Genomic DNA, 19720 nt, shown 5'->3' on the forward strand with positions numbered 1-19720 from the left:
CCCCAGGGAGGACCTGGATTCCCAAATCCAGGCAGCAAAGCCAATCTGAGTGTGGGAAAGATGGAGACTACCCTGAACGGTGGCAGAGCTCGCCCAAGCTGCTGTAAGGAGCCCATCCCACAGCAGCTCCACCTGGGAGCCTCAGACGTCCCTGAAACCCTCCCTGCAGCCAGGCCTCCCGGGGATGTCCTCGGGGTTCACTTGCTGGGCAGGGAGGCAGGCTTTGCACCCAAAGGCCTTCCTAGCCTCTATGAGCTATTTTCCTATGCCTCTGCCTGCGCTGTCTTGGACAAGGACCTGTTCGCTTCTGCATTCACTCATGTATTCCAGTGAAATATTTTCTGAGCTGCAGACGTATCCCAAGCACTGACCCCACTCTAGAGACACAGAAATGGGTGAAAGACAGTCACGGCCCCTGCCTTCAGGACACGCAGGTCAGCTGTAGGGTGGACTTCAAATGCATGGGTGCGGGAAGTGGGTCCATGCCCCACTTCTCCCTTGCTAAATAAAGGTGGCTTTGGTTCACAACGGCAGGATTCCCAGCCCAAGCTAAAGAGCAGGGACTGGTCAGGTGAAGTCAACTGTGGCGGCTCCCCCACCCCCTGCCTTTCCTCAGGCTTGCTTGCAGGTAGGGATGGATGTGAGACCCAGATTCAGAATGGGAATCAAGTAAGACAAGTGCTGTGGCTGGAGGGAAAACAGGGTTCTCTAAAGGTCCTCATTTCCTTACTGTAGGGGGACCAGGAGGTAGATGGGGTGGGTAATTTACTTATCCTTCTTCCTCCTGTGAATATAAGACCCAGTGGAAACAGGGACCCAGCCTCTCAGAAGAGCATAAGGAAAATCGCCTTCTGTTTCTCTAAGCCACCACAGTTGGGATTTCTTTACGTGCAGTTGACTGTACATGCATGTACATGCATTTCCTGGACGTGAGCAGCAATGACAAGGCAGGGAAAGGATGGGGAGGTAAGAGTCTCCTCCTGGCCGGCGCCGCGGCTCACTAGGCTAATCCTCCGCCTGCGGCGCCGGCACACCGGGTTCTAGTCCTGGTCGGGGCACTGGATTCTGTCCTGGTTGCCCCTCTTCCAGGCCAGCTCTCTGCTGTGGCCCGGGAGTGCAGTGAAGGATGGCCCAGGTGCTTGGGCCCTGCACCCCATGGGAGACCAGGAGAAGCACCTGGCTCCTGCCTTCAGATCAGTGCGATGCGCTGGCCGCAGCATGCTGGCTGCGATGGTCATTGGAGGGTGAACCAACGGCAAAAGGAAGACTTTTCTCTCTGTCTCCCTCTCTCTCTCACTGTCCACTCTGTCAAAAAAAATAAGTAAGTAAAATTAAAAATTAAAAAAAGTCTTCTTCTGGATGTCTGAGGACAGTCCGTGAGGGTGAGAGGAGATGGTGCATTATTTTCCTCATGAGGACACACCCTTCACTATTCTAATAAATGTGACTTTATCGGCAATCATTCAGGATCAACATAGGAAGCAACTCTGTGTTTAGGGACAGGGCTAAGTTCTCAGGAGTCAAAATACATGTCTAATTTGTCCTTGCTTGGCTTTTCTTTCGGAAAGCATGCAAGCACAAGGAACTGGCTCATTACAAAGACGCTGCTCCAGTTATGCACTTACGCGGAGTTCATTCATTGCATGCCCCCTGCCCCAGAGAAGATGCTCTCCACTCTGCCTGGTTCTGTAGGCTGACCAGAGCTGCCACTCCAAGGAGGAGCCCAGGAATTTGCTTCCGTCTTTCTGGAAAAACACTTCAACTGACCCATCTTCTGTTACCAGACAGGAAGCGAGAGCGTGTGGTGTATCAGGGGAGGGCAGGATTGCACAGCACACTCTCTGATGCCAGGCCTTTCTGCAGAACACACAGCTCTGCCAGCCCCTGGGTCTCCCCAAGAGGGAGGAGAGGATGCCGGCAATCATCGAGAGCCCACGGTGCACCAGTCACCTGCCTTGGGGCTTTACCCACAGCCACCATCCTAGAGGATTTTGTTCCCACTGCACAGATGTAAAAACTGAGCTTAACAGAAGTCAGGAAACTCACCAGGTAGGAGCAGTATCTACACAGGAAAATATTTATTTCTGGGTCTGGGATCTAGGAATAGAAATGGCAGGACCTGGGTAGGGGACCAGAGGGCCCAGGAGGGGCCAGGGAAGGTGCTGGTGAGGAGAAGGCAGAGGGGGAGAGGGAGGGATCCGATGACAGCAGACAACACAGCCAACTTCCTCCACTACTCCAATGGCAGCCAAGAAATCACCTACCCCCCTACCTTGAGACACAAGGGCCCAGGGCACCATTAACAAGGGTTACCATGGCAATGGCTCCTGGGGACTAAGTGCCCACATGTGCAGGACCTCAGCCTGGCACCTCCCGTGATCCTTCCTGAGCCTCGTAACTTACTCTGCTAGCCAGCAGATACACGCACCAGGCCTGCCGTGCCCCAGATACACCCCAACACGTTGACTACCTTTGCACAGTCAACCAAGTGCTCACCACAGCTCTAGGGGGCAGGTGCTATTATTTACAGATGGGCAAAGAACACTATAAAAAAGTTAGCCATCTGCCTTAGACCACAGAGCTAGCAGTGACAAAGTCAGCCTGAGGCTCCAGCGCCTGGCCCTTGGCCACTGCCTGATGCTGCCTCTCCAAGGGCCAAGCCACCTGCCCCAGGCCACCCAGCCAACAGGGACTCATGTCTGACCCCACAGCCAGTACCAACAGAGCGCCACATTGCTACCACCTGAAGTGGCCCATTTTGGCTTAGAACCTGGTAGAGGGTCTTCCTGGAAAAGCCCTGGCTGTGGCAGCCATTCGGGGAGTAAACTAGCTGATGGAAGATTCTCTCTCTCAGGGCTGGTGCTGTGGTTCAGTTGGTTAATCCTCCACCTGCAGCGCCAGCATCCCATATGGGCACCAGGTTCTAGTCCCGGTTACTCCTCTTCCAGTCCAGCTCTCTGCTGTGGCCCGGGAGTGCAGTGGAGGATGGCCCAAGTGCTTGGGCCCTGCACCCGCATGGGAGACCAGGAGAAGCACCTGGCTCCTGGCTCCTGCCATCGGATCAGCGCGGTGCGCCGGCCGCAGCGCGCCGGCCGCGGCGGCCATTGGAGGGTGAACCAACGGCAAAGGAAGACCTTTCTCTCTGTCTCTCTCTCACTGTCCACTCTGCCTGTCAAAAAAAAAAAAAATGTGCAACAAAGCTGTAAGGGGCATTTTGTTCTTCTCCATGCTCTGAGAAAACTGAACCGTGGAGCTCAGGCCATCTCTTCCCATTCACTCGGACACCCAGCAAGAGTGACAGGGACAGGAGCCCTGCCTCACACTGCCAGGCACTGCTCTCACACTTTCCGTGACTGAATGAATTAAACCTTTGCAGTACTAGGCGGGACCACGATACCCATCTCACAGACGCCGAAATTAAGCGCAGAGATGTTAATAAAGAGGCGATAAGTGACAAACACAAGAATTCAATCTCGTCGCAGCCTCAACATTCAAATGTTGAACTGAGACATAAACTGCTGCCCTGGGAGTAACATTTAGAAGAACAACACTTCAGTCAGTAGAGGAGGAAAGGAGACTCCACTAGCCCAGATTCTTGCTGGCTCCCCTTTCTCTTTCCTATAGATGCTGACGGCCATTCGTGGCCTCCCCTCAACAAAGCCTGAGGGACCATGGTCAGCTCCATGCTGTGGACCCTACAGTGAGGGTCGCAGCCACCCCCAAGCTGTGCACACTGGAACCTCCTCCTCCTGCCTCAGGAGCTGGAAATCCTGACTCCCAGCCTGGTCATCACACGTATGCCTGGGTCAGTGTGTCACACTGTACCCCACTGATGCACACAGTTAAATGATGGTGCCGTGGACAGGCCTAGGCGCCATGGCCCATTTAACACATCGTACGGGCTGCTCATGACTCTATGAAACAGTTGGTTGCTGAGCCAGAGTACCCAGGGAGATATTGCCAATCGCCTCTCTCTGTCAAACTTCATCTGACAAAAGATTAAGGTCTCAAATATACAAGGAACTAAATAACCCAAAAAAAAAATCACCCAATTTAAAAATGGGCAAAAGACACAGACATATCTCATAAGCAGAAATTCCAATAGTCAACAAATTTATGAAAAAAAAGCTCAGGGCTGGCACTGTGGTATAGCTTGTTCAGCCTTCGCCTGCAATGCCAGCATTCCATATGGGCGCTGGTTCGAGTCCCAGCTGCTTCACTTCCAATCCAGCTCCCTGCTAACGTGCCTGGGAAAGCAGTGCAAGGTGGCCCAAGTGCTTGGGCCCCTGCACCTATGAGGGAGAATTGGAAAAAGCTCCAGGCACCTGACTTCGGCCTGGCCTAGTCCCAGCTGTTGCAGCCATTTAGGAAGTAAACCAGCAGATGGAAGACCTCCCTAACTCAGCCTTCCAAATAAGTAAATAAACCATTTTAAAAAATGTTGTAAATGTTCAAGGAAGCAGAAATGTCACCTTTCCTGTTGGATTGTCACACACTGTATATATGCAATTAAGTACCACATTGTCCTCATAAAAATGTGCAACAGAAAATAATCCACAGGACAGTGTAGTGAGTGGGGGAGACGCTGACTCCAGCTACCACAGCCTCTCCTAACCCTAGGAGCCACTGGTGTCAGCTGGTCAAGGTGTCCAGAGTCCACCCCCAGTGAGCAAGGCAACAGCAACAAGCAGACAATCTTCACTTCCTGGGGGTAGGCGTGTCTACAGGAAGGGCAGCAGGAAGGAGGGGTGGGGCCTGGGACAGGGTCAGGCCCCATGTGGCACCCCGCCTCCTGCTGTTTGACTCCACTTCTCCAGGCTCTGGTCAACACTGCTCCAGAGTGGGGTGTGTGGCAGGTCTGGGTGTGGTCTGAGTTCACTGAGGCCAGGTGATCCAGATATTCTCTCATGCAACTCCTGCATACGCCACTTGGGGTGGGGGATGCTCTTATATCCTGATTTTTTTTTTTTGTAAGATCTTTTATGTATTTGAGAGGCAGAGTTACAGAAGACTGGAGAGGGGAAGAGGAGGAGGAGGGAAGGGGGAGAGGGAGGAGAGAGGGGGAGAGGGAGGAGGGAGAGGGAGGGGAGACCACCCACTAGTTCACTCCCCAGATAGCTGCAATGGCCAGGACTAGACCAGGAGGGAGCCAGGAGCCAGGAGCCAGGAGCTTCTTCTGGGTCCCCCATATGGGTGCAGGGGCCCAAGTAGCTGGGCCATCTTCTGCTGCTTTCCCAGGCACATTAGCAGGGAGCTGCATTGGAAGCATCAAGTCTCCAACTGGCACCCACATGGGATGCCAGCACTGCAGGCAGAGGCTTAACCTGCTACACCACGATGCCAGCTGCTTGTTTCCTATTTTCCAGTTTAGGAAACTGAGGCTAAATCTCTGCCCAAATCCACACAGAAAAGGGTTCACAACTGAGCTCTATGGGATTTCAAACACTATGTTCTCTGCATTTGGCTGCCCGCCTCCGTGGGCAAGAAGGGAAAGAGGAGAGTGAGGGAGAGGCCACTGCTACCCTCAGACACAGATGCACCTGGGGCCCCTCTTGGATCTTCTCCAGCATCACCCTGCCCCTTACAGGAGTCGTCGAGGGAGCACACCCACCAGACCTCACGCTCCTATACTGGGCTCCTGGGACCTGCGCTCACTTCCAAAAGTGAAGGCACATTGTCCCTCCATTCCCCTGATGCCAGATGGGGCCACTTGTGTTCCCCATGGATGGAGGGGCTTAGAGGAAGCTGTCTGTGGGGCCAGCAGTCAACTTCATCTTGTATCTCAGGGTACAGCCCTCCTCAGTATGAGCAGGAGTGACAAGGAGGCCAGCCTTGGAGTGGGGCTGGAAGCGAGGGTGTGACTCTCCTGGGCCCCACTTTGTTCTCGGAGGATCCCAAACCCAAGCGTGCTCGTGAGGCGACCTGTGGGCACGCTTGCCCAGTGAGGAGGGCGGGGATTCCAGAATGCACCCAGCAGGCCACCCTGCTGTGTCCTCCCGTGGGTCAGGGCCCCAACAGCATGTACAGCGTGGCTTGGCCAGGCCCACCCAGCTCAGTGAGCAGAGGTGCCACAGACAAGTTGTCAGCTCTGCGTTCGGGTCTCCTTTCCCACCAGCAAGTCCTTCTCTGCCCTGAGGGTCTCGCTGGCAGCCTAAACTGAGCACAGGCAGGAAGTCTTTCTGCTCCTTACAGTGGGGCTCCAGGACAGGAGGTGTCTGCAGTAGAAAACACGCACGGAGCAGGTACTAAGGGGCCAGACCTCGCCCCGCAGGGCACCTTGCACTCCCAGCTGCCTGACACGAACAGCAGTGCCGGTGAGCACCTCCTCGTCACCCTCCCCCTGCCCTCTGGGACAACCATGGACGAGTCACGTAGTTAGGCTGGCGCAAATAGGAACCTTTCCTGAACAAGTGCACACCCTGTCTATGGGTCTGTTACCACATCAGCACAACTGAACACGCGAGTAACTACTAGACAAGAGCAAATGGACACTCAAAATGCTGACCCAGCGTTTCAGTAAGGTTCTTCCTTGGGGGCAGCTGCACGGAGACTGCTCCAGGCTGGGGGACAGAGGAAAGCAGCCTTTATTGGCCCAAACACTCCTTTTGAGGGTCAGCGGTGTGTGTGCACACACGTGCATCTGAGTGTGCATATGGGAGGGGTCAGCAGTGTGTGTGCACACACGTGCATCTGAGTGTGCATATGGGTGGGGTCAGCGGTGTGTGTGCACACATGTGCATCTGAGTGTGCATATGGGTGGGGTCAGCGGTGTGTGTGCACACACGTGCATCTGAGTGTGCGTATGGGAGGGGTCAGCGGTGTGTGTGCACACACATGCATCTGAGTGTGCATATGGGTGGGGTCAGCGGTGTGTGTGCACACACGTGCATCTGAGTGTGCGTATGGGAGGGGTCAGCGGTGTGTGTGCACACACATGCATCTGAGTGTGTGCATGGATGTGGTCAGCAGTGTATACACACACAAGTACATCAGCGTGTATACACAGATGGGCATGTGCAGTGGATGTCAGTATGAGAGTACATGTCCATGTATGAGTGTATATCCGTATCAGCTGAGATGTGTGTATGATCACGTGTGAGTGAACGGATGTGTGCACTGCAAATGCAAAGAAACCACAGTGCAATCCGAAGAACAAAGACAAGACAGATGCGTTTTACAGCACAACACGGCACCCGAAACATGCAGCTTTGACAACTGTTTTCCTCAGTCTTCCCAGAAGCGTGAGGTTGTATCAGAAGCATTGGAATGAATCAGCCACATGCTTGGAAAGCCCCGAGACGTGGTATAACCCCGTGTCCCCACTGGCCCCCTGACAAGTGTAAGACAAGTTCAGCTAGGACGCGGCTAGGCGCGTGACATGAAAGCAGCTCAAAAATCCAGGATTTCTCTGGGAATGTAATTATGTTTATATATAGACATGTATTTATAGGCCGTCCCTGTGTATGTATACAAGTTTTTTGCAAGTATCAATTTAGCTGTGGATACTATGGATTATCCGTTTATCAACTCAAAACTAGAATGACCACGTGAAATGCATGATCAGACCTCCACGAGCTGGATGCTGGGATGTGACACGATTCCTGCAAATGAGGTGGATGGCGCGGGGACAGTGACGTGGCTGGCACAAGGCCCCAGGACCAGGCACTGGCAAGGGGAGCACTGATTCATATCTGCGCTCAAAGCCCCTCTAGACTCACAGGGGTGTGGAGCGATGTCAAGACCAAAGAGGCCCCAAGGATTGCTTTAGGACATACATGGAACCCCGGACATGACAGGCACAGGAGGACCTGTAAGTCAATGTCGCGTGGAAGGGGTTGCTGGCTATGCATCGTGTTGATCATGACACAGACAGGAATAGCACAGTAGCCCTTAGAAGGAACCCTATCTGCCCCACAAAGCTTCCTATCCAAGGTCTGAGCTAGCAGCAGCCGCTCCAGACTCGCAAACATCAGAACACACCTCCAGGACTCAGCAAGTCTTCTCTGGAGGACCAAAGAGAACACACGTCAGACTCTGAGGGCCGTGTCTGCTGTTCCACGCTGCAGGGAAAGCAGCCGCCGACCTTCCACACACATGTCGATAAGCAGGATTCCTGTAAAACTTAATTCACAAAACTTGGTGTCCGGCCAGATCTGGCCTGCAGGCTGTCCTCTGCCATCCACGGCAATCAAGCAGCAAGCTCTCCCCTTCCTGCATGGGCTCAGCTTCCCCTGGGGAAGTCACAGCAGAGGGGCGCATGGACTCTGCTGGGTCCCCCCGCTGCCACGGGAGCTCAGGGGACACGTGACCCGGGGACACTTTTCAGAATCTCCTTTGTTACATAGATAAAATAAGACTACGCCATAAAATATGCATTACGACAACAATGGTACAGCAGTAAAAACCAGTTATTCACCTGATTGATAAGCATCATTTCCATTTAACCACGAGGAAAACCAGGTCCACAGGTGTGAAGCCACTGCCTGAAGTTGCTGCCTGGCAGGTGGCCGACTGGGTCCCCTGGATGTCACAGCAATGGCCCAGTGATGACATGTGACAACAAGAGGACACAGGACATGGTCGAACTGGGAGCCTCGTTCTAAAGGAGCCTTTGCTGGACAGGTACTAGGTCTGTTGATGCTGTTGGCTGGGGTTCAGTTCTGCAAGGCCCCAAACCACCATGATCCTAGATATCATGGGGGTTTTCACAGGCTCCTTTTGGGGAGATAACGGCAATTAAAAATAAAAAATAAGAACCGCTGCCCTAAGCATGTTTCTGGTTACATATACCTGTTTTCTCTCTCCCTCCATCCCTCCCTCCCTCTCTCTCCCTCTCCCTCTCCCCCACCCTGTCACACACACACACACACACACACACACACACACACACACACAAAGGGTACTTCAAACAGTTCATGGAAAATGGAATTATAAGTTTACAGGACCAGCACTGTGACATAGCGGGTAAAGCTGCCGCCTGCAGTGCCGGCATCACATATGAGCACTGGTTCAAGTCCCAGCTGCTCCACTTGCAATCCAGCTCTCTGCTGTGGTCTGAGAAGGCAGTGGAAGATGGTCCAAGTGCTTGGGCCCCTGCACCCTTGTGGGAGACCTGGAAGAAGCTCCAGGCTCCTTGCTTCAGATTGGCTCAGCTCTGGCTATTGCAGCCATTTGGGGAGTGAACCAGTGGATGGAAGACCTCTTTCTCTCTCTCTGCCTCTCTTTAATTCTGCCTTTCAAATAAAATAAATCTTAAGAAAGGTAAAACAATAATGAAACCCACATACTAGTTTCATAATACACACTTTCCATTAACTTTCTGAAAAGTCTTTGGATGCACAGATGTCAAATTTTTTTGCAGCAAAACAAACTTATCTTTTGATTTCATAGGAACTTGGCGAGGTACCTGTATATACAGATTATACACACAAACATACCTGACTTACCTGTATGTATATAAATGCACACACAAGAAGACAAGCTGTGCCACCCATGCACCAAGCACTGGCCCAGCGCTGAGGCCCTGGGTGCTCACAAACTCACCCAGGCAGTGAGTGCTGCCATCACCCCCCATGACAGATGGCAAGCCCAGGCAGAAAGGGGCTCCATAGCTGGTCCACACTGGCTGGGGATGAGCAGTGCTGGGGACTGGCCTAGGGGAGCCAGCTCCAGCTGCTGTGGCTGACCAGCGTTGTCCCCTGCCTGTGTCTGTGTGGGACCCCTGACTGTGTGCTTGATGCACAATGCACCTGCAGGGACAAAGCCACAGGTACATAAAGAGCTCATTCCAAAGAAGTCTCTTGCTGCATTGTCTCAATAAACCAGAACCGGAAAGCTGGAAGCAAAACGAATGACCCCCAGTCGTGGGACCACTGATGATGGGAAAAACAAGTGACGACCCACGCCCCTGAGAGCCAAGTGAGACGGCATTGCCGTAAACAGCGGGCCGGGGCACCTGCCCCAGGGTTCAGGGAGGCCAACAGCAGGCAGAGCCCTGGGCCAGCACAACCCACTGGTTTTAACGTCGGGGTGATGCGGCTTCAGGCAGACAGGAGCCAGGCAGGGCCTGCAGCAGCCGGCCCCTCGGTCATCTCGAGGTCATCTCAGAATCGGAAACTGGCAGGGCAGAGTTGGGAGATTCACTTTGGCTTCCCTGAACCATACAAATTAAAAATTAATCAATTAAAAATAAATGATGGGTGTTTCTCAGTTGTCATTTTCAGTAATGTTCTAATAAAATTTCCTGGCATCTGATCAGAATTAAGTAACCCAGTTACTAATCGCTAGGGGGAGCGTCGATCATAACAAGTTTTCCCAAGAGGAACTTGCACTGACCTTTAGGTGAAGGGTGGGAACTGGCACGGAACTGCTTCTTGAGGTGGACGTGGTCCCAAGGGCCAAGCCACAGACACGGACGTGGCAGCTCCAAACCCACAGCTGGCTCTGGGGCCGCCGATGCCTCCCTGGCCTTGGGACGCACCCAGCTGGGTGGGTCACTCTGTGGTCACATGCATGTTCCCAGAAATGTGTGTGTGTGTGTGTGTGAGCAAAGGCTGTGTGGTGTACAGTGTGTATGTCTCCTGGGTGTGTGTCTGCATGTGGTGTATGGCATTTGTGTGCATGTATTGTGGCATATGTGTGATGTTGTGTTCCTGGCATGTAGTCAGTGTGCATGTGGTGTGTGTGTGTTATGTGTATGTTGGATGTGCGGTGTACATAGTATATAAGTGTGTGTGTGTGCATGTGTGTATGTCTGTGTGAGGTATATGTATATGTGTGATATGTATGTGCTGTGTGGAGTAGGTTGCATAGTGTATATGTGTACACAGCAAATGGTATGTGTTGATGTGCGTATGTGGGTGTGGTGTATGGCATGCGTTTCATGCAAGTGTGTGAGAAATGTGTGTGTATGTGGGTTGTGTATGGGTTTGTGGTGTGTGTGATATATGCATGGTATGCATATGCTGAGGTGTGCATGGTATATACGTGAGATATAGGTAGGGCACATGTATGAAGTGATATGTTGCTATGCATGTGAGGTATGTGGATTGTGTGTGAAATGTATGTGCAAGGTATATTGGGAATGTGTGTGAAATATATGTGTGAGGTGTATGTTGGGTGTGTGTGATGTGTGTGTGTGAGGTATATGATATGGGTGAGCTTCTATGTGTGAGGGGTACACTGGGTGTGTGTGATGTGTGTGTGTGAGGTGTATGGTATGGGTGAGCTTCTATGTGTGAGGCGTACATTGGGTGTGTGTGATGTGTGCATGTGAGGTATATGGTATGGGTGAGCTTCTATGTGTGAGGGGTACACTGGGTGTGTGTGATGTGTGTGTGAGGTATATGGTTTGGGTGAGCTTCTATGTGTAAGGGGTATGTTGGGTGTGTGATGTGTGCGTGTGAGGTATATGGTATGGGTGAGCTTCTATGTGTGAGGCGTACATTAGGTGTGTGTGATGTGTGTGTGAGGTATATGGTATGGGTGAGCTTCTATGTGTGAGGGGTACACTGGGTGTGTGTGATGTGTGTGTGAGGTATATGGTTTGGGTGAGCTTCTATGTGTGAGGTGTACATTAGGTGTGTGTGATGTGTGCGTGTGAGGTATATGATATGGGTGAGCTTCTATGTGTGAGGTGTATGTTGGGTGTGTGTGATGTGTGTGTGTGAGGTATATGGTATGGGTGAGCTTCTATGTGTGAGGGGTACACTGGGTGTGTGTGATGTGTGTGTGAGGTATATGGTATGGGTGAGCTTCTATGTGTGAGGGGTACACTGGGTGTGTGTGATGTGTGTGTGAGGTATATGGTTTGGGTGAGCTTCTATGTGTGAGGTGTACACTGGGTGTGTGTGATGTGTGTGTGAGGTATGTGGTATGGGTGAGCTTCTATGTGTGAGGCGTACATTGGGTGTGTGTGATGTGTGTGTGAGGTATATGGTATGGGTGAGCTTCTATGTGTGAGGTGTATGATGGGTGTGTGTGATGTGTGTGTGAGGTATATGGTATGGGTGAGCTTCTATGTGTGAGGTGTACATTTGGTGTGTGTGATGTGTGCGTGTGAGGTATGTGGTATGGGTGAGCTTCTATGTGTGAGGCGTACATTGGGTGTGTGTAATGTGTGTGTGAGGTATATGATATGGGTGAGCTTCTATGTGTGAGGCGTACATTGGGTGTGTGTGATGTGTGTGTGAGGTATATGATATGGGTGAGCTTCTATGTGTGAGGGGTACATTGGGTGTGTGTGATGTGTGTGTGAGGTATATGGTATGGGTGAGCTTCTATGTGTGAGGTGTACATTGGGTGTGTGTGATGTGTGTGTGAGGTATATGGTATGGGTGAGCTTCTATGTGTGAGGGGTACATTGGGTGTGTGTGATGTGTGTGTGAGGTATATGATATGGGTGAGCTTCTATGTGTGAGGGGTACATTGGGTGTGTGTGATGTGTGTGTGAGGTATATGGTATGGGTGAGCTTCTATGTGTGAGGGGTACATTGGGTGTGTGTGATGTGTGTGTGAGGTATATGGTATGGGTGAGCTTCTATGTGTGAGGGGTACATTGGGTGTGTGTGATGTGTGCGTGAGGTATATGGTATGGGTGAGCTTCTATGTGTGAGGGGTACACTGGGTGTGTGTGATGTGTGCGTGTGAGGTATATGGTATGGGTGAGCTTCTATGTGTGAGGCGTACATTGGGTGTGTGTGATGTGTGCATGTGAGGTATATGGTATGGGTGAGCTTCTATGTGTGAGGGGTACACTGGGTGTGTGTGATGTGTGTGAGGTATATGGTTTGGGTGAGCTTCTATGTGTGAGGTGTATGATGGGTGTGTGTGATGTGTGCGTGTGAGGTATATGGTATGGGTGAGCTTCTATGTGTGAGGTGTACACTGGGTGTGTGTGATGTGTGTGTGAGGTATATGGTATGGGTGAGCTTCTATGTGTGAGGCGTACGTTGGGTGTGTGTGATGTGTGTGAGGTATATGGTATGGGTGAGCTTCTATGTGTGAGGCGTACATTGGGTGTGTGTGATGTGTGTGTGAGGTATATGGTATGGGTGAGCTTCTATGTGTGAGGGGTACACTGGGTGTGTGTGATGTGTGTGTGTGAGGTATATGGTATGGGTGAGCTTCTATGTGTGAGGCGTACATTGGGTGTGTGTGATGTGTGCGTGAGGTATATGGTATGGGTGAGCTTCTATGTGTGAGGGGTACACTGGGTGTGTGTGATGTGTGCGTGTGAGGTATATGGTATGGGTGAGCTTCTATGTGTGAGGCGTACATTGGGTGTGTGTGATGTGTGCATGTGAGGTATATGGTATGGGTGAGCTTCTATGTGTGAGGGGTACACTGGGTGTGTGTGATGTGTGTGAGGTATATGGTTTGGGTGAGCTTCTATGTGTGAGGTGTATGATGGGTGTGTGTGATGTGTGCGTGTGAGGTATATGGTATGGGTGAGCTTCTATGTGTGAGGTGTACACTGGGTGTGTGTGATGTGTGTGTGAGGTATATGGTATGGGTGAGCTTCTATGTGTGAGGCGTACATTGGGTGTGTGTGATGTGTGTGAGGTATATGGTATGGGTGAGCTTCTATGTGTGAGGCGTACATTGGGTGTGTGTGATGTGTGTGTGAGGTATATGGTATGGGTGAGCTTCTATGTGTGAGGGGTACACTGGGTGTGTGTGATGTGTGTGTGTGAGGTATATGGTATGGGTGAGCTTCTATGTGTGAGGCGTACATTGGGTGTGTGTGATGTGTGTGTGAGGTATATGGTATGGGTGAGCTTCTATGTGTGAGGGGTACACTGGGTGTGTGTGATGTGTGTGTGTGAGGTATATGGTTTGGGTGAGCTTCTATGTGTGAGGGGTATGTTGGGTATATGTACGAGGCCTATACTGGGGATGCGTATGAGGTAGATGTATGAAGCATATGTTGGGGGTGTATGAGGTATATGTTGGGTGTATGTTGGGTGCACATGAGGTGTAGTGAGGTGTGTGTTCTGTATGTGTGTGAGGTGAACGTTGTGTTGAATGTCGGGGGGCTGTGTTGTGTCTATCAGGTGCGCGTGAGGCATATGTTGGATGAGTGTGTTATGAATGTGATGTAAATGTTGGTATGTAAGTGAGATGAACCTTGTGTGTGTGTGTATGTGAGGTGTGCACATGTGGGTTGTAGAGGAAGAAAATCTCCTTTCCACCCTGGGACGACCCTTTGGTCTCCAGGTCACCACTGTAGGCCTCAGGCCTCAAAACACTGCTGAGGAGGTGGCACAGGGCTCAGTAAAATCCACACTGAAAAACAGCCCAAACAACCCCTAAACACAGCTGCTGTCATGAGCTATAACTGTCTTGTTAGTCAACTGCCAGTGTCTGTGCTCAAAGAAGTCCAGAAGCACTTGTAAGTGACCCTGACCGTGGGGTCAGTGCTGGGAAGGTCCAGCTGCCTGTCCTCTGGCCACAAGAAGGAGCGAGGGGCAGGGCCGAGCACCACTTCCAGGGCCGGAGACGCAGCACTGAGCATTCTGCAGGGTCCCACCACAGCCAGCGTGCAGAGCCACGTTTGAGCGCTGATGCTTTCCAGTGAGAAGCTCGGTGGACAAGTCTGTCCCCTCACACACAGGATGCTCTGTCCCCTCCACTTCCCACCCTGCTGGCAAGCACAGCCACGGTCACCCAGACTCTCATGGCAACAGGAAGTTGGCCATCAACAGGACAGAGACACAGAGAGATGCCCACAGGTCAGGCTCCTTTTCCCCCTAGTCCAGCCCCGCCTGAGCCCAGGAGCTAAAAGGCCAGACTCAGGAGAGTGCTCCTGCCCGTGGGGACAGGGGGAAGGAGAGGACCACCATAGCACATCCCCAGAATAGAAGTGGGCGGAGGCCTTCCCAGCCACGGCCAACTGGCATTCCACAGACCCACTTACGGCGGCCCGATAAGCTATATAAAGGTTGCTCTGTGGCCAGCACGGAGCCCAGGCTGCAGAAGGCTCCTAATTACAGCCGACTCTCTGAGGCCGGGCCCCGTCCACAGCCTCCGCCCCACACAGAGCAGGAAGCTGAGGCTGACATGGAATCCCCAAGGCCCTGTCAGGCCACGGAGAAGCGGGCATTGGTACCATGGCATGGAGACACTTCCCTGGAGGGGCCAAGGCCAAGGGGACAGCGGGTGCTCCCAGCACCGTGGCAGAGTTCAGGGGAGGCCGCTGGGAGAGGAGGCAGGGGGGCTGACATGCGTGATGATTGTTTAATACCCCTGGCCGTCGCTGTAGCTGGCGGGACTGCATGTCCAAGAGTGTGGAGGCTCCAGCTCACTTAGAAAACGGGGATAAGGATTCCTTCAAGTCAGTTTCCCTGTCACTCAACAGGCAGCTGCTGGTTGCTGTGCACGTGTCAGGTCTGTGCCAGGCACCGCGCAGGAGCCAACAACTCTGCCCAGTAGAGTTACGGGCAAAGCGTGGGAAGGGCTCTCGCTGTCAGGTGGGGCCTTTGGGTGAATGAAGACAGGCACCTGGTCCCTGGCAGCCTGGAGGGGCCATTCAGCCTCTGGGTGTCTCAGAGCGGTCAGCATGAAACAGGAAGGCTCAGAAAGCACACAGGGTCCTGGTGAGGCTCCCATGGAATGTGGATTTAAAGATGCCTCTTAACTATCCCGGCTAACCACAGGAGTCCAGGACCTGGGCTCAGACACAGCAGGGGAATTCCCCCTCCCCACCCTGCTCCTGGCTAGCTGGGCCACCGTGGGGAGCAGCTCAGGGTCTCTGAGCACAGGTGCCTCGATGGTGAGCCAGGGCTCCTCAGAGCACACACAGCTGCTGCACACGCTGACCCTGACATGCTCATCATGCAGGAGTCAGAAACAGTGAGTGTGGAGCCTCCCACTTGTAGCTGTGACACGGGTGGCAGGATGTGGTGGTGGCACTGTACACAGCTCTCAGCACAGTAATAAAGGCTTCCTGAGGCCCCAAGACACAGGTGGACAGGGAAGGGCCACAGGTGACCCTGGAGCACACACACGGAGGAGAACCCCGGACTCTGGCTGCTCACTTCCTGTGCTCTGGCTCCAGACTCAGCCTCCCCCCACCAGGGCAGCCCCTGGAGCCTGCTGGTCCCGGGATCCAGCCTGCAGTGGCCCAGCCCATTCAAAGAGCACCAACTTGGAAGCAAGGGACCTCCATTCCCCATCGCCAGCATCAGCATCGGAGCGCGCGGGGGGGGGGGGGAGGGGGGAGAAGGGGGCAGGAGGGGGCAGGAGGGTCCCTGCCTCTTCATTCATTGCACCAGGTACACTGTAGGCGCTACTTCTAGCACTACCATATTGGGGAAAGGAGGAGAGAGAAACAGTGTTGCCTGGTAGCGTGGAAAACTCAGATTCCAGGAAACTAGACAATGACTACAACCCTACGGTTAATGGTCTAATGGCCAAAAACTGACTCCTGTGTTCTGAAGGTACAGCAGGAGGTGGCTCAGGTCTGGGTCTGTCCCCAGCTCAGATCTTAGATTAACTGTGCAGTATGCCGCAGGGACTTGACCTCTTGGGGTTGTCACTGCTTTTCTCAGAGCCACCCCTGGGCCCAGAAGTGCTTCAGAGTCTAGAGTCGGCCCTGCCAAGAGCTAGAACCAGGACGGCAGCCTAGTGGTGCGTTGGGCAAGAAGCACCTTGCATCCCAGGGCATCCTGGAATGACAGCTATGGATTCTCCGCCCCTAAGTGACCGCAGCATACCCACCTCTGGACTAGCCCTGTGCCTAGCTCTTCAGGTCACTGCGCACCTAGACGCACCCATCGCCCCAGCCCTACCGGGCTTTCTCCTCTAACTCAATCCCCAGTCCCAGCAGCCCCCCAACAACCCTGCCCCACTGCTGAGGGCCCAGGCCTTGCAACTGTGCCCTGTAGGGTCCCGCATTCAGTGTTCCAGAGGATCAGATTTCACATCTGTGCTCATGACGAGAGTCGGATGAAACCACCACGTTATACCCACAGCCAATGCCTTGCACACCCTAGGGGAGGTAACCCTACTGAGCCCTCCAGCCTCAGTATCCTCCTGTGAAATGGGCCAATCACCAATGCCCCATCTCTCCCAAAACACAGTGCCGTGAATTTCGACATCCTTGCAAAGGGCCTCTCTTTTTCTCTGGCTCGCCCCCATAACACCCTTACACAGCGCTGACCATGTGACACCCCTGTATAAAGCTCGCCAACGTCCTCACCTAAGCACATGAGACCCTCCTTTGTGGAGACCCCCGACAGGCCAAGAGAGCTCACCCGTCCCCACGTGACCCAGCCAATGGCCATGTAGCATCCCTTACTGCCACGCACAGCCTGAGCCCCACCGCCTTCCTCCAAGGAGCAATTGCATTCCAGCATCACCAAGCACACGAGGACCCAGCCCAGGACACTGCTGTGGCTTGATTCAGCTTTACTCCCACACCACAAAATCAGCACAAAGCCGCACAAAATGCAGACCTCAGATAGGTCTCGGTGGCATAAATCAGTGGAGATTAAAGAAGCCAAGCCAACACAGAGAAGAACCACACATACAAAGGAACCATCCCGGTTCCCCAAATCATTTAGCTGGTCAGGCATATCCCCTGGGACCAGGCCCACCTGCTCTGCTGCCCCAACCCCCAGCCACGGGCTCCCCAGCAGAGGTGGGGCTGACCCAGCTCCCAGCCCCACCAGCTCAAGGTACTGCCCTGCTGGACTTGCAGAGGAAAGTGACCAGCATCCTTTGTGACCCAGGGAGGACAAATGCCACCCCAAGATGCCAGCAGAGGCAGGACCAGGAGACCAAGCTGCTGCTGGGGAAATCCACTTCACCCTCCCTGGGCAGGGCGCGGCTGTCCTCAGAACGAGGCCTGCAGGATGCTGGAGGTCAGGCTTCCGCGTCACATCCCAGAACCCCTGCTCACCGTCCAACTACACCTCCACCTCCTTCCCTACCCCCATCCTCCCCTGCCACGACTGAGTCCAAGCACATTAGAGACCCTCCCTCATCTCCGAAGGGGCCAGGTCAACAGCCTCTGTCCTCTGGGACTGGCCGTCTGGCTACACGGCTGACTCCTGGGTTCAAGTGTAGCTCACGGGGCCTGTGTGTGCCCCTTCTCCTGCAAGACACTGAGATCCCTTGGGAGAGAACAAGGCACCCTACCATCTGCCTGGGTGAGGGCTTCACAGGCAAAGTCTGACTCCGGTAGCTCTGGGCCATGCATGTTCCCACCTCAGAGAGGAAGATGGGTCTCCAAGTTGCTGCTGGGTGGGTGGGTGCAGAACCTAGCCCTCCCCGGCCCCTCCAGCCTCTGTCTCCCTGCCTCTGTCCCTGGCAAAGACAAGCCAGGTGATGTTCCTGCATAACAGATGCAAGGGTGAGACTGTGAGGGTGCCACCTGGTGCACGCAGCGCCTAGGGATGGCAGGCTCTGCCCACCTCTGCACCTGCTGTCTGTGTGCCCTGGTGCACCGCCCATCTCTGCAAATGGCCCCCAGTGAGGGCGCCACCCAGGGGAAGGACAGAGCCCCACGTGCGGGGAGCCCACACTCACTCTCACACAGGCGGCGCCGCAGCTTGCCACGGATCTTGTCGATGGCGTCGAAGTCAGACACGTGGAAGACGTGCGCGGACGTGGGCTCCGAGGCTATCTCATGCAGCTCTTCCCGCAGTGCCTCGCCCACGCCCACGGCGAAGATGCGGATGCCGGCTGCGTGTGCTGCGGCCGCCGCGTCGCGCACCAGGTCCTGGCTGCGGCCATCGGTCAGCAGGATGGCCACTTGCTGGAAGGCACGGTCCCCGGGGCGGCCACCGGCTTGCGGCGAGAAGCTGCGGGCGGTGATGAAGCGCAGTGCGTCGCCGGTGTTGGTGTTGCCGCCGTGGTAGGCGATGCGCCGAGCCGCCGCCTTCACCTCCTCACGGGAGCTGAAGTGGCCTAGCTCAAAGGCCGTGGAGGGCCGGTCGCTGTAGCGCACCACGCCCACGCGGGTGTGCTCGGGGCCCACCTCGAAGGTGTCCACCAGGTTGGCCACCCACTGCCGGACCTTCTCAAAGTCCTCCTTGCCCACGCTGGAGGAGGTGTCCAAGAGGAAGACGAGATCATAGTGGACGCTCTTGCAACCTGCAGGGCGAGAGGGAGGGCATATGGAGTGCCAAGGGCAGGTTCTAGGGGCTGAGGGTGCACTTGCTGGGGTCTCTCAGACCAGGGGCCAGGTCCTGCTGCCCTGCCCCTCCCCCGGCTCGTGGCCTGGATGCGGGGTTTCCCAGCTCTCACATGGCAGCTGTAATGAGTTTTCCCCAGGGTTGCTGTGAGGGCCCTTAAAAAGATGAACCTGTAGGGAGACCCCCAACCCTGTAGCCTCTCCTTTGGTAGCTGATGCTCAAGACTGGCTTCATAATCATTATTTTTTAAACTTGCTACAAAGAATGCATGTCCACTAATCCCGCTACATTAAAATATTCCCATCCATCGGAGACAGCCATTGTGGAGCCATGGTGAGAATGCAAACTTGATTGTTTTCTATTCTCGTGTCGTTGCCACTGGAGGTATGGCCGTGGCAGACACTGGTGAAGAAGCTGCCCTTGCCACAACGGGCAATAAGCTGGAAACCCATTTCCAGGTTGAGTCTGTTTCCATGGCTACAGGGTCCACCTCGTGGGGGCACAGAACTGACTTAGCCACTGCTTTCTCGTTGGATGTTTAACTCATTCATGGTATTTCACCCCAAGACAACTGATAAACT

General features: G+C 53.8%; 1 protein-coding gene across 2 annotated transcripts in view; it reads right to left on the reverse strand.

Moving 5' to 3' along the window:
• The window catches only part of COL22A1 (collagen type XXII alpha 1 chain), a 261951-nt gene that overhangs the window by 215502 nt on the left and 26729 nt on the right, over positions 1 to 19720 (reverse strand). For both annotated transcript variants that reach the window (XR_011389346.1, XM_051844068.2), the window contains exon 3: positions 18532 to 19098. Coding sequence is in view for 1 of the 2 variants with exons in the window: in XM_051844068.2 (XP_051700028.2) it covers positions 18532 to 19098 (567 nt within the window). In the remaining variant the exon portion in view is untranslated. The remainder of the gene's footprint in view (positions 1 to 18531; positions 19099 to 19720) is intronic.

Source organism: Oryctolagus cuniculus, chromosome 6, assembly GCF_964237555.1.
Source record: "Oryctolagus cuniculus chromosome 6, mOryCun1.1, whole genome shotgun sequence".
Lineage (NCBI taxonomy): Eukaryota > Metazoa > Chordata > Mammalia > Lagomorpha > Leporidae > Oryctolagus > Oryctolagus cuniculus.